This window comes from Rattus norvegicus, chromosome 18, assembly GCF_036323735.1.
Source record: "Rattus norvegicus strain BN/NHsdMcwi chromosome 18, GRCr8, whole genome shotgun sequence".
NCBI classification, from domain to species: Eukaryota; Metazoa; Chordata; class Mammalia; order Rodentia; family Muridae; genus Rattus; species Rattus norvegicus.
The window spans coordinates 70789174-70812531 of record NC_086036.1 but is presented as its reverse complement, the minus strand read 5'-3'; the positions used below and the strand labels follow the sequence as shown (position 1 = coordinate 70812531).

At 48.9% G+C, this 23358-nt stretch overlaps 1 protein-coding gene across 1 annotated transcript; it reads left to right on the top strand.

Annotated features, from left to right (window-relative positions):
• The first annotated feature begins 1272 nt into the window (after positions 1-1272).
• On the top strand, positions 1273-22455 carry Lipg (lipase G, endothelial type). The gene is made up of 10 exons (NM_001012741.2): positions 1273-1645; positions 5329-5516; positions 7140-7319; positions 8526-8637; positions 14782-15003; positions 15929-16171; positions 16810-16930; positions 17923-18141; positions 20365-20469; positions 22354-22455. The coding sequence occupies exons 1-9, from the start codon at positions 1549-1551 to the stop codon at positions 20462-20464; spliced, it is 1482 nt and encodes a 493-aa protein (NP_001012759.1). The 5' UTR covers positions 1273-1548; the 3' UTR covers positions 20465-20469; positions 22354-22455.
• Positions 22456-23358: the final 903 nt, after the last annotated feature.

The following is a 23358-nucleotide window of genomic DNA, read 5'->3' as shown; positions in this document are numbered from 1 at the left end:
TCAAAAGATAAAGCCAATCTACTTCTTGTTAATCGGTGACAGCTCACATGAGCCACGAAGTGTGCTGTCTGGCAGCCAGAGTCACGGAACAGGACTTACTCGCTAGGGCCGGTTTTTTTTTTTTTTTTTTTTTTTCACACGGGTCCCTCCAGCTGGAACGCTCACTCTAGGGAGGAAGGGTTGCGGGGCTACTGGAGGGGTTCTCCGTCTAGGGTGTGGCCAGTGAAGCAGTTTTCCCTAGCTGTTAAGAGTGGATGGTGACGCGCAGCCCCGAGGCGGCGCGGGTTCCAGTTGGCCGGGCGCTCAGGGTCTCCACTGGCTGGGAGGTGCATTGCCTCGGTCACCGCCCCAGACTCAGGAACTCTGTACAGACTCCGGATTACAGTTTCGTCCGTTTGTGGCCCCTAGATACAGGATCCAGATTAAAGAGGGAGGAAAGGATGGAAACTTGACAGGAGGATGCTTCATTTCACACACCGGGAAGCTGGGAGAGGTTGGGACACATGTCTTAGACCCTTTCTGGGTTCACCTGCGTGTGGTACTCCCCAGAGACAACAGAGCGCCTACCCGCCTTAAGCGCTCTCCTAGGCGAGCGAGCCAATTAGCTCACGATCCCTAAGCCTCAGGAACTGTTATCCCCTTACATTAAGGGGTGAGGGAATGGCCTTGTACACGTCGGGAGGCTTGTCCCGAGTGTGGCAGCTAGTAATGAAACGAGGTCTTTGAGGTGGGGTATGTGTAACCCTAAAATGCAGACCCCAGTCCACAGCTCCTGGATCTGCCATCATGCTGCTAGCACCTGGGGCCAAAGCTGTTCTAGAGAAAGATGGAGCGAACGACTAGGTGGCTTTCCCCCATCCCCACCCTCAGTTCTGGGTGCGGAGGGACCACCCCAGCACTGCTGGCTCCCCCATCTTGTCTCCGGGGATCTCTTCTCCAGAGGGAGTACCATTTTGGAGAACTATCCCTTTGCTGGATCCAGGAGCAAGTGGAGGATCTGAGGGTTCACGGATAGGAAGGGAAGCCGGGGAGGCTAGCAACTCAGCAGCCCGTGCAGCGGGACCGCAGTGTCGCTAGTTTATCCCTGCGGGCGTCCACGTGGTGGGGTGTGTGGTACTTTCATTCAAACTTTGGGGAGTTCTCGGTTCGGGCGTCAGTGAAGGTGTGACCAATCAGAGTCCCGAGACGGGAATAAATTATGCAAATATCCATCTGGCGATGGGTCAGATGACTAGAATACTTTTAAAAAGTACCTCTCCTGGAGTTCGCGGTGTGACAGCGGCGAGTCCCGGCTTCACTGCAGGTCCGGGCGAGGACAGGTCGAGCTGGGCAGCGTGTCCCTCCACCCGCTCCCTTTCCCCCTCGCCGCTCGCAGCGCTACCAACCTTCCAGGTTGTAACTTCTGCTCCCGCTGCCCACCCCATCACCTTCTGGCCGGGACCCGGCCTGTCCACTTCTAGGCTCAGGAGGTTTTAGTGGCTTCAAAACAAAACAAAACCCCAAACCAAAAAAAAACCTGCTTGAGAGGAGGGGGCGTGGCGGGGAAGGATGCGAGACCCGGTTTTCCTGCTCGGCTTCTGGAGCCTCTATTGTTGCTTCCCGGCGGGAAGTCTCACAACCTTACGTCCCCAGGGGTCGCTGCGAGGTAATGTGCATTTATTTTTATTATTATTCTTCTCACTTCTTTTCTGCGCTGGGCCCTTACCGTCCTGCGGACCCTTCGTCAGTGCTTCTACATCCCAACGAAATCCTTCCCCACTGCATTGTCTGTGTTCTCCTCCTCGGTCTCGGAGGCCACTTGCCCTGGCCTTTCGGAGAAGAGCATCCGTTAGCAAGCCGTCCTGGAGGCTGCGGGCGAGCAGAGTGCGTGGGCTGGAGCCCTCTCTTTGCTTCCTTCCCATCCCATTGATAGCGCAGTCCGGCTAGCTGAGCTGCCTTCTAGCCGCGCTTAAATTATATCATGTTTTAAACCGTGTCTTGTCTTTGGAGGTTGGTGAGGCTAGAGGATTCTTAGAAAGCGCTCTAACTTCCGGTGCCTCTCCCCCTGCCCCCCTTCATCAGCGCTTAGGTGTTTTGGAAGTTACGGTGGAGGTGGCGTGGAGAGTCTCAGATGAATAATGGCTTGTAGAGAACACCTGGTCTGTGACATCCTCCCGGAATAAATCGTCCTTCCTCTCCCCTCTCCCCCATTCTTCTAGCGTCTTGCTCTTGGCTTCTTTGGTTCGGTATAGAACTCTTGGACCGGAGGCAACCTGCAAGGGCGGGCGGGCGGAGTGAGGGCGGGGTCATCCAGAGCCAGTGTCAGTGCAGGGCCCCAGAGCACCCAAGCCAAGACCTATCATTTCAGTTAATCTGCAGATATAGAGCCAGGAGCTAGGAGTCCACGTTAGTTTATCGGTACCTGGGAGCTTAATTTGGAAGGGGCTGGGGGGCGGGGGGGGGAAGGTAGCTTCTCCTAGCTAGTGTTAGCATGAAGGGTGACTTGAGGTGGGTGGCATCTGAAGTTCTTTCAACTTTCTGTGTTCGGTGGTTCTGACTAGGGGGATGGTGCCATTCCTTTGAAAAGTTATCCCTGCATCCCAGTACCAGAGACTGTTGATGGTGGGAGGAAGACAGCAAGGAACAGAATAGATGGCAGTCCCTATCCTTGTGGGATCTAATCTCAGCCTTTCAAACTAATGTAGGCAAAAGCTATTCAGGAGTGAGGGAGGGAAGCAAAGCTGAGGGAGGTTTAAAGTGCTGCCATCAGGTTGGGGGTTAGCGGGTGGGGGGCGTACATTTTACCATGAGCGGTCAGGGAGAACCTTATCTAGAACTTGACCCCTGAGCAAGAAACCGAGAGGGTCATCTGGGTGAAGAACCACCACGAAGGCCCAGAAGCCAAAGTGACCAGTCCTTAAGTTGTAGGAACCAAGCTGGATTGCAGTGGGGTGAGGTCAGAGCAAGCCAGGAATCAGGGTGGTCCTCCTTGTCTATGTTTGGGGTTAGCTTCAGCTCTCTTGGGAGGCCAACAGCTCCCCCTTTTCCCTAAGCTACCCCATCTGCTCTCTGTGAGAATGGTTATCCAGGTTGGAGGACAGAATTGGTAGCTCAAATTTCTGCCAGTTGGGGCTTTAATTTCATGACGGTGAACCCGTGTTCGGGTCATGTGTCTTTAGCTGTGCTTTTTTGGATTTTGTCCCTCTTTCGTCTGGCATATGTCCCCAGCGCCTTGTGTCTCCATGGCTATCGTTTCTCTGCCCTCTTCCCTGTTTTGTTTTTCCCTTAGGGATGGGGGTGGGGGTGGGGGGACAATGTCTCATGTAGCCCTGGCTGGCCTCAAACTCACGAGCATGTGCCACCACACCTGGTTTGTGTGGTGCTGAGCCTCAAACTCAGTGTCTTGTGCACGCCAGGCAGGCTGTTGACTGTCTTGAGTTTCATTACTGTTTCCCTTGTGTATCATTTAGATTCTGGAGATTAAATCCGTGGCCTTGCATGTACCAAACACCCTGTGCTACAGAGCTGCACCCCTGGTCCCTTACAACTAACTATGAGTGCTTGTTATTTTTTAAGAATTGGAAACCAGGACTGGCTAAATCGTTCAGATTTGCCTTCCGTTCACTCTGTACCTCAGGCAGGTCTCCGGTCTTGCTGTCATCCTGCCCTCAGCCTCAAAGTAGCTGGGACGACAGTCTTGTGCTACATATAAGAACTGGCTCATCGGGTTGGGGATTTAGCTTAGTGGTAGAGCGCTTGCCTAGCAAGCGCAAGGCCCTGGGTTTGGTCCCCAGCTCCGGAAAAAAAAGAAAAAGAAAAAAAAAAAAAAAAGAAGAACTGCCTCATCCTTCCGTTTCTTAACTCTTGGTGAAATTAGGCTCCGGGATGCTCATTTGATATCTCCCTGAGATTTCTGGGTAACAGCTGAGTACACTCTTCTTTCCTAATCCACTATCAAGAGAGGTTTACTAGGGTGGATGGAGGAGCCACAGTGTGGGCCAGTTAGTGACTGTCTTAAGTGATAGTGTCACGTGGCCGTCGGTGCCACGTCCTGGGAGCAGGAAAGGACAGCAGTGTATGTGACAGAGAGCTGGAAGGGGCAGCTTTGCTGCTCTGAGGCATTTTCCCGTGGCTTCTGCTATTGGAGTAACAAACTGGTGCCTGTTGCTCCTGCAGAGAGCCCTGAGAATGTGTAAGGTCTTTGAAGTAAGTGTTAGATCGCAATGGGAATGTCAGGGAAAGCCCTTTGTACAGTGGATCAATATAATCCCAAACCTCTCAAAACTTGGAACCTGGGAACTTGTATGGCAAGAACCTGATATGCTCTCAGGTCCTGTGGCAGCAAACCCCGAGAGAGAGCTACTTGTGGTCTTTGTATTTTTTCTCTCTAGAGTGTGAGTTGTCCTATGTTTCTCTGCAGAAAAGTGTTAGTACACTTGATCCATGGGGGATACCTCAGACTCTACTGGGGCTGCCCTGCAATATGCGATATGTTTCTCAATGCTTGCCTCCTCCCTTGATGTCGCTGTCACTCCTTGCCAACCCCTCTCCCTCCCCCAGTTTTGCCACATAAATCCCTGGCTGACTGGATTTCACTGTGCTGCTCATGTTGGTTTCAAACTAGTAATCCTTTTGCTTTAGCCTCCCAAGTACTGAGATTAGTCATTATGAAGTAATTTGAACAGGTGTGAGCCAACAGGCCAGAGAGAGAGAGAGAGAGAGAGAGAGAGAGAATATTGGATGAGGACAGATTCCAAGGGACCTGGAACTCTCTCTCTAGCTCCTGCTAGCCTAGAATACACAGTCATCCTGCCCCCACCCAGTCCTGCCTCTGGGGTGCTGGTATTGCAGACACATACCATCGTGCCTGGCCATAAACATTTTTTTTTAATCTGAAAATTTCTAAATTCTTGACTCAACTGGCCCTAAGGATTTCAGGAAAAGAGAACCCACACTCCAAAGGTAGGAATTTGAGGGAGGGAAGGGAGGGAAAATCAGTTTGGTAGGGAAAAAATAAAGAAAAGTAAGAAAGATAGCTACTTCTGAGCCACAGAATTTAGTTCAAATGACTAATTAATACTCACTGAAGATAGTTGGGATATCAGATTTATGATAATTTCAGAGTCCCTTAGGAGGCGAAGAGGAAACACTCAGTAGGTGTAAAAAGTAAAACCCAAGGGGTTGGGGATTTAGCTCAGTGGTAGAGCACTTGCCTAGCAAGCGCAAGGCCCTGGGTTCGGTCTCCAGCTCCGGGGGAAAAAAAAAAAAAAGTAAAACCCAAATGAAAAGGAATTTGCTCAGGATTGAACTCGATCTCACTACTCCAATCACCCTGTTCTTTCTTCCCAGATGAGCACCATAAACCCACCGGAGTACCAGTTACCATTACCACCAAACCCTCGGTGACTTTTAACATCCGCACTTCTAAGGACCCAGAGCACGAAGGGTGTAATCTCTCCCTTGGTGACAGCAAACTCTTAGAAAACTGTGGCTTCAACATGACAGCCAAAACCTTCTTCATCATTCATGGATGGACGGTGAGCCCAGGAGGGGGCTCTGCAGCTTTCTAGAAGATTTGATTCCTTTTGTTTTGGTCAATTAAAAAGAATAGTGCTGCTCGCAGATCCCAAATCCTCTCCCCCCTTTCCTTGTGGGCTGCTTGTATTTCAGACAGCTGTGAAGAATGTAATGGGTACTTCTCAGAGGGGGTAATCTGGGCTCGGCAGGGTGGCATTTAGGGCAGGCATGCAGTGGGCTTTCAGAAAGCGGTTCTCTTGAGGCCAGCAGCCCAACTCCTCTAGCTATGAAGGGGCTCTAATTATGCTTAATTACGTTGGCCAACCACCGCCTGGAGGGGGCCCTTCCTACTCCAAGAGCAGAGCCGAACTGAAGCAAGTAACTGGCTCAGAGAATTGGAGGGCCCAGCTGGCCTGGTTGGCTGGCTTCTGTTGGCATGCTGCCCTCCTGTTTGCATAGAGAAGGCCCCGTTTAAAGGCACTGGTCTCTTTATGTGCCCTAGCTGAGCAATTCCCATTGAAAGGCCCATGACAAACTTCCACAAAAAAGGGCTTTAACACTCGGCTTCAGAAACTCTTGGCCAGCGAGGGATTTGTTCATTCATATAATGACAGTCTGTAGGAAAATGGCGCTATTAAGTGAACAGGTTTCTGCCTGGACTAATTGGGAGGGGACGTTCTTCCGCTTAATCATGAGAAATTCATATCCGTTACATTCTTGCTGGGTCTTTAGATCCACTGTCAGCAGTTGGCTTGGGAGTTGGGATGCTAGTAGTCTTCTTTCCTAAAGTGAATGAAGAGAAGACTGAGGATCTGTCTGTCTGTCCGTCTTCATCCCTCGGGACACGGGTGGAATCTCACACTTGAATTTCTCTAAGGTCCTCCTGTCAAAAATGCAAATACTAACTGCCTGGAGCTTACGGAGGGAGAGCATTCCAGAAAGTTCTTTTGTAATGTGTTTGGAACCAGGAATGGTAGTTCCCCATACAAGGAAGTTGTAAATAGTGTTTGGGTTCCCAGGCTAATCACAGGGAAAAAAAAATCTATTTATTTGATAATGTACGTGTGCTTCTAGTCACCCTGTATAGTGCTGCTTCTGTGGGAAAATGTGTTCTGAGTTCTAATTTGGGATTCCAGGGGTGGGTTTTCCTTACTCTGGGGTCAAGAGGATGGCAGAGATGGGTTATGGGAAGGGATCATTTGTTAACTTGGTGTTTGCATAAGTGACAGTGCCTCCCTGCATCTCGGGGTGGGTGTGGGAGGGGGAGCTCATTCTCCAAGGCAACCTTCTCCAGCTCCTTGAAGGATGGACCAGGCCACTTGCCTGACAGATAGAGGGATTCAGACTAACGCCACACCATTATTCACTCACTACCAATACCCGTGTAAGAGAGCGCAAGACAGTAGAGCACAGCACAGGGGCTGTGAGCATTTTGGTGGGAAACTGGAGCCATGCAGAGCATTGGTGGGGAGCGGGGGTGGGGTGGGGAGAAGCTTCAAGCCTTTCTGCCTCCGGCTGACTTGCACACGTTCGAATCCTCATTTCCTCAGCAGCCTATGTGGAGGATGGGGAGAGGATCATGGGGTTAATGAGATCCAGAAGGAAGAGTTAAAAGGAAGCTAATCATTCTGTTCTCTTGGCAGATGAGTGGCATGTTTGAAAGCTGGCTGCATAAACTCGTGTCAGCCCTGCAGACGAGAGAGAAAGAGGCAAACGTAGTGGTGGTTGACTGGCTGCCCCTGGCTCACCAGCTGTACATAGATGCCGTCAGTAACACCAGAGTGGTGGGACGTAGAGTGGCTGGGATGCTAAACTGGCTGCAGGTAAGCGGAGATGAAAGGGAGGCTCCTCCCACAACATTTTTCCTTAGGAAACAGAGCACATGCTGTTACTGTGAACTTCGAGGGAGATTGAAATCTCTGGCATTACAGTTTGCTAAATGAAAGCACCTCGTGAACTGCTTCAAAGCCCACATCGGGGACTTTTAATTATTGATAGATCTCTGGATTCTTCTGTTACTTTATTTGCTATTTGAAAAAATTGCCTTGCGGGAGAGGGAGATGAGCTCCTGATCTTAGGGTGGTTGAGAGTGGCCAGGAGCTCGGGGCCGGCTCTCAATCTGAAGGAGCAAAAGAAAGATGCTCTTCCCTTTAGAGGGTGACTGCTGTGGGATGGCAAGAAGGCCGCTTCAAATAGAGCAGCCACTGTATTGTTTGAAATAGCATGTGCAAACAGATCTTTTTCTTTTGGTTCTTTTTCTCGGAGCTGGGGACCAAACCCAGGGCCTTGCGCTTCCTAGGCAAGCGCTCTACCACTGAGCTAAATAAACAGATCTTGAGGTCTTGACTTACTTTTTATAAGCTAACTGCTTGCCTGAGACTGGTAGACTTAACAGGGGTTGAGCATTTCCTGCCTGGCTCTCCTCTCACCTGGGAATCTTATGAGTCCTGGCAGCATCCTGGATAAGATTTTCAAGCAGTATTTCTTTGCTCTACAAACTTTAGAGAGTGTTTTCTGAGCCACAGGTCAGAGATGGATACCTGAGCTCCAATATGTTGTCCCTCAGGTAGCTTAAGATGAGGAATCAAAAGCTCTTGGAGGTAGAGTAGCGGTCAAATTCCGAGGATATAGGCAGGACGAAGTTCACTGCAGTCATGGCTGGCACTTTGGTCGGCAGTAGGTATGGTGTCTTTTACCTCTACACTGATGATGTGTCCTCCAAATTCTGCCCCAAAGGAAGGAAACCGTTCTTTGCTTGCAGAGGAAAGGTCAGGCCTCTCGCCCATAGTCACATCTTCCATCCCACCCCCTTGGCATTTCAAGAGCCACACTGAGGCCTTTAGAACCCTCTGCCCCTCCCTGGTGGACCATCCACATTGCATGCTGCAACACTGGTGATGCAGGGAGTCCTATGCCTATGACTCCTACAGCCCTTCTTTCTCACGATGGGCTTGTTTAATTGTTGGTGATCCTGGAGCCTCAGGATTACCCTCCCTCTTTAGCTCATACTCTTTGATGATTTTCTGCAGGAGAAGGGAGAGTTTTCTCTTGGGGATGTTCACTTGATTGGCTACAGCCTGGGAGCACACGTGGCTGGATACGCTGGCAACTTTGTGAAGGGAACAGTGGGCAGGATCACTGGTAAGATCTGCTTCCACCATATATGTGTGTATATGTATATATATGTGTGTGTATGTGTGTATATATGTATATATGTGTGTGTGTATGTATAGGTATATATATGTGTGTGTGTATGTATATATATGTATATGTATGTATATGCATAAGTATGTTTATGTGTATATGTATGTATATATGTGTATATTTGTTTATGCATATATGTATGCATATGTATAAGTATGTTTATCTGTATATATTATATATGTGTGTATATGAATATATGTATATATGTATGCATATATGTGTATATATGTATGTAAGTGTGTATATATATACATACATACATATATATATATGTATATATATATGAGTTGTGTTAGCTGTGCCCTTCCACATGTATATATGGGCTGTATTAGCCATGCCTTTCTGACTTTCTCCTTCTTGGGAGAAATTCAAGGTAGGGAAATACCAAGGTCTCTGATAATAGGGAACATAGTTTGGAAACCACTGGTCTAGTCCAGGAGGAGAGGAGACAGGCAGAGGTGAGAAAACTTGCTCAGGGCCAAATAGCTAAGAACTCCAGAGCAGGCGCCAAAGGGCCCTCCCTGGCTTCCAAGCTTCTGAGTGTTGGGCTTTGGTTTCCACCCTTGAGATTCCAGAGAGTTGAGAAAGGGCGCGAGTGGCAGAGTCTACTCTGAGTCCTGCCTCTGACACCTCCTTTCCAGGGTTAAGGTTGTTTCTTTATCAGTGACAGTTACCTGTGCAGTACGAGTGCTTGAATTTGGTAATTAAAGAGACTTTTCTGATACTGGTATCCAGGTACTCAATAGAAAATGTTTTTTTTCCCCCTGTATTGAAAATTGAACTTTTTTTTTTTTTTTTTTTTTTAAGATTCCACTCTGTGTATTTACAGGTTGTTATTAATGTTCTTTTTTTTTTCTTTTTTCTTTTTTTTTTTTTTTCCGGAGCTGGGGACCGAACCCAGGGCCTTGTGCTTGCTAGGCAAGTGCTCTACCACTGAGCTAAATCCCCAACCCCGTTATTAATGTTCTTTTTTTTTTTTTTTTTTATTATCTTGAGTATTTCTTATATACATTTCAAGTGTTATTCCCTTTCCCGGTTTCCGGACAGACATCACCCTCCCCCCTCCCCTTCCTTATGGGTGTTCCCCTCCCAAACCTCCCCCCATTGCCACCCTCCCCGCATAGTCTAGTGAAAATTGAACTTTTAATGCTTGAATTTGGACTAAATTATTTGCCAATTAGGGAGAATGTCAAAGATCCTTTATGCAGTTTTTGGAGGGCCGTCTGTCAGGTACACAAGAGAGCTTCCTTTACACTAACGTTGGTGAATCTGTTGCCCTGACCCTCTTTCTCCTTCCAGCACTCATTTACAGGTATTTATCCCTAGCTCCCTTCTCATCTCTAATGTACTAAGGATGAAGTCTTAGATTGCTTTCTGTTGCTATAACTGAATGGCACAGACTAGATGACTTATAATAGGAGGTTTTTTTTTTTCTCCCTGGCATCTGTTTGCTGCATGATTACATGGCAGACGGTATCTCATGATTAACCAGAACACTTGTGCTTATATAGGTCATTCTTTCTCTTATAAGACCATGAGAATCAGGGTTGGGGAGATGGCTCAGTGGTTAAGAGTATTGTCTAGGGGGCTGGGGATTTAGCTCAGTGGTAGAGCGCTTACCTAGGAAGCGCAAGGCCCTGGGTTCGGTCCCCAGCTCCGAAAAAAAGAACCAAAAAAAAAAAAAAAGAGTACTGTCTATTCTTCCAAAGGACCCAGATTCAATTCCTAGCAACCCACATGCAGCTCACGACTGTCTCCAGAACCGTAATTCCAGTTCCAAGGGATCTGACATCCTCCCATCATTGCACATAAAATAAAATGAAAATAAGTTATTTTTAGAAGCTCCAACAGAATCAGGTTGGGAACCTTACCCTGATGACTTTTTTCCTGATGCTAATTGGCTCTCAAACATCTCACCTCCAAATTACCATGGATTTGGGATTTCTTTTTCTGTCTGTGAATTTTGTAGGGAGAATACATTTAAGTCACAGAGGGCACCTAGAAGAAAAGGTATGACCAGCTTTCCCTGTAGTTCTTTCAGTTTAAGACAGTATGCAAGTGGAAAGGAGTCTAACAGGTGTGCACACGGAGATTAGTAGGTGCACACAGGATCTAATGCACACAGAGATTAGTAGGTACACACAGAGTCTAACAGGTGTGCACACACAGACTAATAGGTACACACAGAGTCTAATAGTTGCACACACAGAGTCTAAAAGATACAGAGTCTAGCGGGTGTGCACACATACCGATTAATAGATACACACACAGTCTAGTAGGGGCACACACAGCATCTAATGGGTACACACATAGACATGCTTACAAACTCCTTTAGAGCCAGTGATTCCATCCAGCATACCTCGAGAGCTCTTCTTCCTGACTTGTAGTGTATCGGGGCTTGAACTGTCCAAAGGAGGCTGTGATTGTGTGGCCATTCTCCAGTGTTCCAGCCGGGGACAAACTGTGCACACGTGTAGTCTCTACCAGGATCAAGGCCAAGTGTGTCCTTGGTAGGAAGGACAAACCAAGGCTTTTGTTTTTCCAGGTTCCTAGTCTGAGGAGAGATAGGGCCAGCAAGAGAGCTTTTCCGTTCAGCTTTTTGCTTGTTTGGGTGGTGGCAGCTGAGGAGAGGGCCTCCTGTCTGTGACCAGCTGGGGAGCTGGCAGGGTGTTCATCAGTGCCACATGCAGCAGCCCTTGTCCCCGGAGCAGGCCCTTCCCTCCAACCTCTCTGTGGAGCAGGGACCTGGCCTCTGTCCAGTCTCGTGCCACATACTGGTGTAGGTATCTGATGGGGGTAGCCTGTCTTGTCTCTTCTCATGTAGTCCTGAGCGCTAAGAGGTTGGAGACGACCACAGCTTGTGTGTGGTTCTCGGGGCAGTGATACCACCGTGCAGAGACCACAGGTAGCTCGGGGCCTATAAGAGATTTGAGTCCCAGGCTTGCCTGGCTTGAGGGTGTGGTTTTGCAGGAGTTTAACCTTCCCCAGCTTCAGACAGCAATCTGTGGTGGGGAGGGGAGAGGTCATGCATTCCTAACTGAATCAGCAAGAACCAAGCAGGTAGATTCCTTTAAGGGTATGACTGAGGTATGTATGACTCCTGGGAAGGCTATAGGATAGGCGCTGTTTAACATCCGATCCTCAAATGTATGGTACTTCCTCCATGTTATCTCCAAGCCACACAGTAACCTTGCAGCTTTCACAGATGGGGGAAGGAAGACCGGATGATTAAACAATGAGCCCAATATCTTGCACAATATTAAGTAGTCGATCTGGGATTCAGGCCAGGTTACTAGATTGCAGGGCCTGCCCTTAGCGACTATCTAAAAGTATAGATTAAAATATATAATAAAAAATAGATCATGTCACTTTCTGCCTTGGCTCGTGGGCCAGGGATGTGTGTCACACAGTCCGAGCAGGGAGCTGCCTCAGTCTGGGTAGGTGAAGGCCCCACACTGGCCTGTGAGGCCCCCTCAGCTGTCGGCATTCCTCCAGCCCAGCTTCGTTTCTATGGAGTTGCCTGTCTGGTGGGGACCTTTGTTTGCACCAAGCAAAGAGCCCCTCTCTTGTATTGGTTGCAAAGCATAATGTTCCTCTTCTTTCTTTTCCCCTTCGGTGCACATGGTGAGAGGCAGGGAGAAGCTTCTGTGTCATTCTGTGGCCTTGCAGCCTATCAAACAGGACATTGTGGACTATCCTGGAAAGGACACACTTTCACACCATCTTTCTTTTGGTCCTGGGCTAGGGTTGAGCCCTAAGTTGCCTGGGACCCCTTTCTGCCGTGGTCACCCATAAAATCATCCAAATGTCTCTAACTTTCTGGTTTTAGCCTCCACATGTTTCTGTGAGCAAGGAGTCCTTGTCCTAAAGTTACCCTCTCATGCGCATCCCTGTGAACTCGACATTTCCTTGTACTGGATCTGGGGAACGCGGTTCCATTGCCTATTGCCTCTCTCTAAGACGTGGATTTGCTGGGTGCTGTGACGCTCGCTCTAATCCCAGCAGAAACAGGTAGATCTCCGAGAGTTCAGGACCAGTGAGGTTTACATAGTGAGTTCTACAAGAGTGTGGGGCGTGCAACTGGACAGAGGCCAGTTCCCCGCTGCAGAGAGGGTAGAGGGAAGGGCCTGCTTTCAGGCATGGGGGCTGCTGCATGTGGCACTGATTAGCATTCTGCCAGCTCCCCAGGCTCTTGTCTAAATAAACAACACAAAACAAATGACACAGATTTTGGCCTTATTACCTCCAGGCCTTGGTATCTCTAGACTAGGGTCTCTCAGTGTGGGAAGTGCTTTTCTGTGGGGCTCCTGGAGATTGTGTGTGTGTGTGTGTGTGTGTGTGTGTGTGTGTGTGTGTGCATGTGCGTGTGTGTGTGTGTGTCAGGGCCATGTGGCACACAGTAGGATGTTTATCTGTATCTCTGGCCTGTCCTCAGTAGATGCTGCTAGTTCTCCTACCCACAAGCGCCATAATCAAAAATTTCTGAAATCAACAAAATGTTTTCTCAGTGACAGAAGCACTTCCTGGGGTCCAACATTGTTCAGGATGAAATAGGACCCATGTATTTCACTGCTTAATTCTCTCCACACTTTCCTTTCATCCATGGAGCAACCAGCTTTCTGGTTGGGACAAATCCAGCTCGTATATGATCACAGCCTGATAATAAAGAACACAGACGGGGTTGGAGAGATGGCTCAGTGGTTAAGAGCACTGACTGCTCTTCCAGAGGCCCTGAGTTCAAATCCCAGCAACCACATGGTGGCTCACAACCATCTGTAAGGGGATCCGATGCCCTCTTCCGGTGTGTCTGAAGACAGCAACAGTGTACTTATAAAATAATTAATAAATAATTAAAAAAAAGAACACAGACACGTTCTTAAGCTCTTAAATTTTTCTACACGGGCTATATATAAATTGAGGCCCGAGGTCCCACTTCATGTATGGTCCTGAAGAATAGGGAAAATTCTCAGTGTCTGGACCACAAGCCATGACTTCAGGGTCATCTGGAGAGCCAATTTATGCCAACCCTCCCCATTGAACTCTCTGGGGACCAGGAACCCAGAAATTCTACATTTATGCTTTGGGGAGGGGGCTCCCTTTCTTTTTCTTTTTTTTTCCTTCTCTTTTTTTCGGAGCTGGGGACTGAACTCAGGGCCTTGCGCTTGCTAGGCAAGCGCTCTACCACTGAGCTAAATCCCCAACCCCTCTCCCTTTCTTTTAAACAATGTTGCTGTGTTTGTATAGCTCAGAATGAGAAGACAGTTTCAAGTCTCACCCTGTTGTGTGCACTTGACCAGTTCCCTCCTGATGCACCTTTGTGCTGATGACCGTTTGCTTGGATAGTGTCTTTCTAGTGTTGTTTGTTTGTTTGTTTGTTTGAGAGCTACATGGTAGAATCTTTTCAGCAAGTTTCCTCATATGATCTGAGCAGCCCAGAGTGGGAGAAACGGCTTCCCGAGTAGAGCATCTTTCATGTTCAACACGGAAGGTGGGGAGGTGAAGAGTCTTGTTTTTACTGTGGCTGCAAAACAAGAGGCATACCGAGGCCCTGGCTTTTAGTCTCTCACTGTGGTGCGTTTTAGAGATGCTTTTGTTCTGATCATCCAAACCTGGGCCTGGGCCCTGACCATAAAGGAAGGGGGAGAAATGAGTCAAAGTAGGAGCCAACCAATCTGGGGCAGAGAGAGTTCTGCTGTGGGAGGTGCCTAGAGCCAGATGACTGGGATGGATGGATGGCTTGGGCCAGGAGCTGAGCGTGTTCTAGACCGGTGCTAGTTTTTACTCCCCGTGCTCCTCCAGAGCTGAAGTAAACCTTGTGGTTAGTGTAGCAGGTTGACTGAGGCACTGGGACATGTGGGGGCTTCAGGGAAGAAAAGCTGGTTCTATGATTCTAGGACTTAATTCTGGTGCTAGCATCTCCATCAACCACCTAAGGGCTTCTATTTTTTGTTCCAGGCCAGCTACATTAGGATTTGGCTACTGGGCTTAGAGAGCATCTCCACTCAGCATCCTCGGGCTCTACGTCAAGGCTCAACGCCTTGATGCTTCTGACCAAGTTCGCTTTGGCCTTCTCTGCTGCAGGATTGGATCCCGCCGGACCCATGTTTGAAGGGGTGGACATCAACAGGAGGCTGTCCCCGGACGATGCGGACTTTGTGGATGTCCTGCATACCTACACGCTGTCTTTTGGCTTGAGCATTGGGATTCGGATGCCCGTGGGTCACATTGACATCTATCCCAATGGTGGTGACTTCCAGCCCGGCTGCGGATTCAACGATGTCATGGGATCTTTCGCGTATGGAAGTGAGTTCGTACGCATCTGTCTCGTGTTTGATCCGCTCTGTCCATCGTGTGAGTCAGCCCAAGCTGTGAGTGGAGCTAGCGGAGTTCAATTGATCACTCCTGTCTCTTTCCACAGTGGTGAGGCACATCGCTTGCCTGTTAACAGCATTCACCCGCTTCCAAATCACAGTCGATACTGATTAATTTTCTTTTTTTGCTTGAGACAGGGTTTTACTATGTAGCCCTGGCTGGCCTGGAACTTGATATGTAGACCAGGCTGGATCCAAACTTACAGAGATTTGCCTCCCACTGCCTTCTGAGTTAAAGATATGTGCCACCATGCCCAGCATTTATGTCTAGTATTTCTATTCAGACAGCTGTTAGAGCTCAGTGACTCTACCACATGGTTGCCCTTTGACACTCGATTTTCCTCCTCCTCTTCTTCCCCTTCCCCCCTCTCCTCATCCCCCTCCTTTCTGTTTTAATGTTTTGTTTTGTTTTGTTTTTTTGAGACAGGGTCTCTATGTAGTCTCTGTTGTACTGGAGCTTGCTATGTAGAACAGGCTGGCTTCGAACTCGCAGAGGCTTTCCTGTCTTCCACCTTGGAGTGTTGGGAATAAAGGCACGTGCCACCGCTCCTGGTGGACAGCCTCCTGTTGATGTCCATCCCTTCAAAATACGGGTCCTGTGGGATCCAGATCACTCTCAGTGTGTGAACTCTCTTCTCTCTATTTCTTGGAGTCAATGCTGTGGCCTTCTCTCATGGAGTGGACAGTTACACGGTTGGAGTGGTCTTCAATCCCTCTGCCTCTTACTAGGAGCTTGGAATACCATTGAGCCTGTGCTAAGAGTCACAGACCGCTGAGTGTGTGTGTATTGATTACTGAGCGGTGGAATCACCCAGAAATGGCTCATCCCCTGTGTCCTCTGTCCTGTGTTTCCTCAGCAATCTCAGAGATGGTGAAATGTGAGCACGAGCGAGCCGTACACCTCTTTGTCGATTCTCTGGTGAATCAGGACAAGCCGAGCTTCGCTTTCCAGTGCACGGACCCCAACCGCTTCAAAAGGGGCATTTGTCTCAGCTGCAGGAAGAACCGTTGTAACAACATTGGCTACAATGCTAAGAAAATGAGAAAGAAGAGGAATAGCAAGATGTATTTAAAAACCCGGGCGGGCATGCCTTTCAGAGGTAACTCACCTTCCGGCTCCCAAGTGCCCCTTAGCCTTTCTCTTCCTTTATATTTTCCCGCAAAGCAGAACGTGTAGCTGCAGCCCAGGGAGGCTGTGGTCTACTTAGCTGTAGCCAGTTATTGCAAATCAGATCATGTTATGCATGCCCTAGTAGAGTGGCTCCTTGGAAACCCAGGGCTAGGACCCTTTCGTGACACCACTACCCCATAATCATCTGTATCAATATCTTGAAGTTCTACCCTGCGTTTAGTTTTTTAAAGCACGTTCACGTTCCGTAGCTGTGAAACAACGCACACAGATGGTTGAAGCAATGTTTTCTACTTTTATAAACCTCTTTACAATGGTTTGCAAAACAGCCCTTAATACAGGAAGACCTTGAGACTCGGAGAGGCTTATACTTCTGTCCTTGGTCCAGTGTCACACAGTAGAAAAGAAATCACTCCGAGTCTTTGTGCAGCTGCCCGCCAAGGTCAGGTTACCTCTTCAGTGATTTCTTATGCTTTTAGATAGAGCGAGACCGGAGCCAGGCTGAGACTAGCCTGGGCCAGCAGGATGTTTGTCTCTAAAAGTCAGTGTGCCGTCTGACTCTCGTGATGCAAGCAAGGCTCACCGAGGCCTCCGTTCTTGTCTCTGCAGTTTACCATTATCAGCTGAAAGTTCACATGTTCTCTTACAAGAACAGCGGAGACATCCAGCCCGACCTCTACATTACCCTGTATGGTAGCAACGCAGACTCCCAGAACCTGCCCTTGGAGATGTAAGTGTGAGCGTTCCGGGCAACTCTGATTCACGACTTAGCCTGAGGTTGAGACGGGCAGGAGAGTCAAGCCAGCTTGCCTGGGGGAGGAGTGGGGGCGGTTCTAGCTGGCATCTGTGTCTTCTCTTTCCTCTCTTCTACTGTGTGTTCTCCTTCAAGTCCTTGACTCAGAGGGCTTCAGGGAGGGAAGCACCTGAGATGATTCAGCTGTGTGAGAAACTGCTGGAGCTTCATCTGAGGCCACGCCTGACATCCGAGCGGAGGCTTTAGGGGTTTGAACTCTGTAATATCATCCCTGGGTCTTCTGTGGTGATCATCTGTGGGAGGACTGCGTAGACGACTGTAGAGATTGGTTCAATTCCCACCACGTGCAAAGCGTCCCCCTGCCAAGGGGTGTTGGCATTGTGAAGGAATCTCAGAGCCAGGTGTGGCCGTGCAGCCCGTAATCCCAGCAAGGCTGTGGCAGGAAACTTGGGAGTTCCTGACCAGCCTGAAAATACAGTGGGACCTGGTCATCGAGCGAATCGTAAGGAATAAGAAAGGAAGGAAGGCCACTAGGGTCATACTTGTAAGGTTCCAGCCCTGCTGGAAGACAAGGTTAGACCATCTACGATTGCTAGCTTGATGTGGCAAGGCAGCCCATGCAAACTGGGAGAGGAGGAGGCGGAAGGGAGGGAGAAAGTGAGACTGTAGCCTCTGAGCTGAGGGACAGCATGCTTGCATCAGGGAGGTGACTTAGCATTTTCTCTTTTCTGTCCTTCCTTGGTACTGTCTCTTAGGAGTTAGTGGCACAAAGGGAGAGAGCTGCTCAGGAATGGTTTTGATAAGAAGTCGGGCTCTTTGGGCAGAGTTATTTGTCCTGTGGAGCACAACTCAGCTTCATGGTCATGTCATGGTGCATGGTCCGGTGGAGTGGGGACATGGAGGGTGTGAGGTGGGCAGTTTCCCACATGGGGGAGGGGAGTGAGATAAGCCTCGCCCTCACCTTGCAGCGTGGAGAAGATTGAGCTGAATGCCACAAACACCTTCCTGGTCTACACTGAGGAGTACTTGGGTGATCTCTTCAAGATCAGACTTACCTGGGAGGGAGTATCCAGTTCCTGGTACAACCTGTGGAATGAGTTTCGTAGCTACCTGTCACAACCCAGCAGCCCCTCGAGGGAGCTGCACATCCGACGAATCCGTGTCAAGTCTGGGGAAACCCAGCGAAAGTAAGTGTTCCTGCCCTTGTTGGTCTGTGGGTGAGGAGAGCACTTGGGCTCTCTTTGCCAGAGAAACCTCAGCTAACTGTGCAAGGACTATGACTCCCAGATAAGGGCTTCTGGAAACAAACTGTTATACGTCTTATGTCCTGATCACAGCCCTCAGGAGGGAGGGGGATGGGCAAGGGCCCTGGAGTTCAGGACTCGTTCTGTATGCCAAGTCCTGTGCCAGCCTTGAGGAGGTGGACTTTCCCTGGACAGGGCTCTCTGGGTGTGCTGCATTGAGGGGCAGATTGGAGCAACTGGGTCCACATGTGACATCTCCTATGGAACCTTCCGATCCAGACCTCACTTTTCAGAACATTGTTGTGTCTCCTTAAGAGCCTCCAAGTCCCAGTTGGGGTTGTAGTTTCCACTAGCGGAGAGCTCTATGCTGTGTTGGCTGACCACGTCTCATTTCTTTGAACACTATACCAGATCTTTATATGTCAACTCTTGTCACTGCGCCCTAACTCTGCCAAGGAGGGCTCGAAGGCAGTGAAGCCCCAGAGAGCTTCCTCAGCAGAGGAAGCAGAGAGAGCCGTTTTCTTCCCTCAGCATAAGTGACCACCTGTCACTGGCTTTGGGTTGGAGGAAGCTGCCTGTCTCTTTTTTGTCTTTCCTCTGACATTGTCTCCACAATTCTTTCTGTGTCTATTGTCCTTGGCCATGCTGGCAGCAAGGGGAGTGAGTCCTTCCTTAGCATGTCTAGAGTAGGGACCTGGATTGGCGATGTTTTGAGTGGGGAGTGATGAGTACCCAGCCTGTATCCTGCATATCTGTACCTGTCCTACTCCCCCACACTCTTACGTGCAGCCTGTGCTGACGGGCGCCGTAGCAGAAACACAACTATTATAATAAAACGTTTCAGACATAGTAAACACTCACTATCGAGACTTAATAAATGCAAGCAATTTCCCAAATTATGTTCAGGTATCTGTCACAGAAACACTGGAGTCAATTCTGTATCCTTCCTCTGCTCATGTCCTCCCTTCTTTTAAACCAGAGGGAAAGGGAAATTTTACGTTAACTAACGGTAAGGTGTTTCCTCCCTTTATATTTTTACGCCCATTACTACTTCTGTTTCTACCCATTAGCAGCATGTAGAGTTGTTTCAGAGGCACCTAAGTTTTCCAGGATTGGACCTACTGTTTTATACATTGCTCTTAAGCATTCAGATGTCTGTGGAATTTATCCAGTAACCTTAGATGTAGTTTATCGATAATTAGCTCTCCAGAGCGGTTGGATCCGTTTTCTATCTTGTCTCTAGTCACAACTTCCCTCTTTTGCTTCCTCGCCCACAGTGGGACACTGTTGCCATTCTGTGAGATGGGGACGGGTCTTTTGGGCAGTGTATTAACTCACATTTTCTGATCCTGCGTGAGATAAGCTATCCTCTTTTATAAGTTTATAAGCACGTAGGCCCAGAGGTGCTTAAACTCCCCAGGAAAGGTCTAGAGTATGTCTTTTTTTTCCCCTGTCTCAGCACCAGGATGAAATGACCAATCGTGCTGGTCATCAGTGTGGTAATCACACTGCCAAGGCTACTGTTGTGGTGCAGCCACAGACTATTGTGAAACGAGGATTATTAGGCTTTTGATTCCTCCTGATGCTTTGGGCTGTCCGTGTGCTGAACACGTTTTCTAAGAGTTAAAATTTAAATTTTAAATTGTATGCATGTGTGTGTAGGTGTGTGCACATGAGCGTGGGTACTCACAAAGTTCACAAGACGACATTGGATTCTCTGGGGCTGGAGTGACAGGTGGCTATGAGCCACTTGACCTGGATGCCAAAGACAGAAACCTGTCTTCACGGAGCAGCTTGTGCTCTTAACTGTTGAGTAATCTCTCCAGTCCAGACCTTTGCTTTTGGTGTGGAGTTGAGTTCCGAAGGCTCCCGTCAGTGGATAGTTCATAGCACTGTCCCGGAGGGACCTCAAGTATGGTGGGAAGACTGACCATTCATTTCAAAACCCTAGAGCAGTTTCAGTCCTGCGGCAGTGATGGGCAGTCCTGTGTAATGGGTGGGCAGTCCTGCAGGGGCGATGGGTGGTCCTGGAGCAGGGATTGATGGGCCGCTCTGAAGACTCTGGAGTGGACGCAGCACACTGAAAGTCTCTTTCCCGTATATGCTGAATCCGGAAAGCACTGTCTAGAGTTCTGTCTAACAACAGTCGCTTCTCTTTTCTCTTAGAGTGGCATTTTGCGTTCAAGACCCTATGAAGAATAGCATCTCCCCTGGCCAGGAGCTGTGGTTTTACAAGTGTCAGAATGACTGTAGAGTGAAAAACTAAACCAGGTAACTAGCACTTCCTATGCTCCACTTGCCCATGGCCACCGATGGACTCTCTTTAAAAAAAAAACAAAAAACAAAAAAACTCATGTGGTGGAGGGTGAGAGACAAACACAAACACCGAAGCCAAACCATGAGGCCTCAGGGGAGTGTGTCTGTCTCTCTGCCCCTCCCTCTGTCTTATTCTCTCTGTGCTCACTGTACATGTAGTTAACCCCCTACCCCCAGCACCGGTGTCCATACCCCTCCTTGTAGGGTGGTACTTTCTGTGGCGAGCAGGGCTGGGGAGAAGTCTGGTTTCCTAGCCTCTCTGCCACTAGGCTGGAGTAGGTGGTAGGGTGAGAAGGCAAGATATACCCCATTTATAAGATTTCCTGGAACCCAGGTTGGTATGAGCTCATGTCAGTGTCCTAATTCTTGCCCAATTTGAGTTATACAAATGCTTGCGTGTAGAGTCAAGTGACATGGAGAGCCTCTCCTGCGTAGCATCACGTTGCTTGGCGTGGAACCACATGACCTCAGGGGGAGGAAAGCCCATGTCGTAGTGTATGGTAATGGGATCTTCCATGGAGCCTGTCTTATGCCATCTAAGTCAGAACACCCTCTGGAGAGGAGGGAGGCTCTCTCTCTAGCCACTTGCGCTTCCTGCCCCTTGCCTTCGGCGGAGCACTGGATGCTAATCCTGCAGTGGAATGTTGGACACACAGCATGTGGCCTCCAGTGATTTACAGAATGGTTTAATTTTATTGACTACCTCAGGAGGCAGGTGTTCATGTCTCTGTGGACATTGAGGGAACCGAGGCATGGGGAGAGGCAGTATCTCCCCCCAAGATTGCCTGGTGTGTGATGGGTTTTTTATACTTAAAGCCTGCTCATTTCGGTAGAGGGCTTTCACCTGCTCGGATGAAGCACCGGCCTCTGTTTAGGTACCAGTTCTTAGTTAAGCCATGCTCAGGGATCCCCTGTGATTGGCCATCTGCCAACCCAGTGGGCCTGACCGCACCCCCAGCTGATGTGGCTTCTGTAAAGGTAGCCACACTTCTGTAAAGGATTATCAGCAGACCCTGCACTTAGCAGTTACAGACTTGTGGGGTCTGAAGACTGACCCCATCCCCCATTAAGGGGTGCAGCCTGGTGCAGGCTCCTTTCCTTACCTCAATCCTTTTTTGTTTGTATTTAATTTTTCCTCTTTCAAAGTGCTTCTGTATATGTTAATTTAATTGATAGACAGTAAACCGTACAAGGACTTATGTAAGGGATAAGGTTCGATCCCTTACCGTTTCTGTTCTAGAATGCTCCAGCTTATGCACAAGTTGGCTCAGGCTTTTTTCTTTTTGGGAAACAAGTCAGCCCTTTCTTTCCTCTCCAAGACCCAGAAAACAACAGGAACCCAAGCAGTGAAGGAGCACTAGGAAGTCCTGGTGTCTTTGGTCACATGCATTGCCATCAGCTTTCTCTCTCCTGACATGAACTTGTTCACCAATAAGGAGACTAAAGCTCAGAGACTTCCTGTAGTTGAGAATAGAATTCAGATCTCTTGATTCAGCCTTATTCCCTTCCTGCCACAGTGGAGTCTTGTAGATAGAGAAGTTTGATAATTCCCTTTGTGTGTGTGTGTGTGTGTGTGTGTGTGTGTGTGTGTGTGTGTGTGTGTGGTCCAAAGCACATAAATGGATCAACTCTATACCATGTGCACCTAGCAGCCTGGACAGCCTATGCGTGTTTCTCATGGAGGGGGAGGGGGACCTTTTTTATCTTCCTAAGGCCAAGTCAATAAATTAGCCTGTCCATAGCAGAACACTAGCTCTTGTTCAAATCTTGGTAGATGTACCTTGGTTTGTCCACTTGCTGGTGAGTGACCTAACATTGGATTCACACGGTTCCTTCTAGTCCCTTTGTGGAGCTGGCCTGAGGGCCCAAGAAGTCCTGATGTCCACACCCACACCCTACTGTCCATATACATGGAGGAACGTTACTGCTGAAGACCCACTGGATGGAAGACCTCAGCCTTGAGCCCCAGGAGGAGCTTGCTCGCTGGGCTTATCCTGTCTCCCCTAACATCCGGGACTTCTCCCAGAGAGGCCTGTGCACTGTCGAAGCTCCTGCTGATGATTCTAACTGCAAACCTCTGTTGCCACCTCAGGAAGCCGAGTCCGGGTTGCTGTGTGAGCACTGGAATGCCCACAGCCCCTGTACACTCTGGGCTGCTCTCACTGTTGCTAGGTGGGTGCTGGCTTGGTCCAGCATCAGGGAAGACAGGTTCTGTGTGGAAGGTTGGCAGCTGCTTGGCCTTGTTGAACCTTAGTGACAAGTCTTTGCCTCAGGAGCTGTCTCATGCCATTGTGGCATACCTGTTCCCTAGAGAGGGGACCGTAGATCAGGCTGGGACTGCTGCCCTCCCCGACGAGGTACTGATGGGTCCTGCTTATTTCACCACACCTTCTGAAGTTCACATCGTTGGCATTTCCTTTTCCTTTTATTCATACTTCGGCTGAACCAACATTTATTGGGCATTTCAACTAATTAGCACCAGGCAGCAGACACATGACTCAACTTTGGCATTCGGAGCCAATGAGATCAAGATCCCTGTAGTCTCTCAAGTTCACGGGCCCCTGGGTGTGCCTGTGTTAGTTAAAGAAAGATGGGATCAAGGCGAGGGCTACAGGCTGAGTGAACTTGGGCTCTGAGGCTTTTCTGTACCGTTTCCTCTGAGGGCCGTCCTTGATCACTAGCAGAATGGCAAGCAGAAAATCAGGCCTGCTGGCCGCAGTGGTGGAGCAAAGTCTTCGCTGGTTAGGGAGTTACACAGTATGGCATGAGTTCTGCATACCTGCTGGACAGAGCTGACTTGGTGTTTGCTACAGTGCTCTTCCTTCCACAACATAGTTTTTGTTT

Excerpts from the sequence above, each read along its gene's own strand:
- Lipg (NM_001012741.2), top strand. The coding sequence starts at position 1,549 with ATGCGAGACCCGGTTTTCCTGCTCGGCTTCTGGAGCCTCTATTGTTGC. Across the intron at positions 8,638-14,781 it reads AACAGTGGGCAGGATCACTG|GATTGGATCCCGCCGGACCC; the intron begins GTAAGATCTGCT and ends TCTCTGCTGCAG. Across the intron at positions 18,142-20,364 it reads TCTGGGGAAACCCAGCGAAA|AGTGGCATTTTGCGTTCAAG; the intron begins GTAAGTGTTCCT and ends CTTTTCTCTTAG.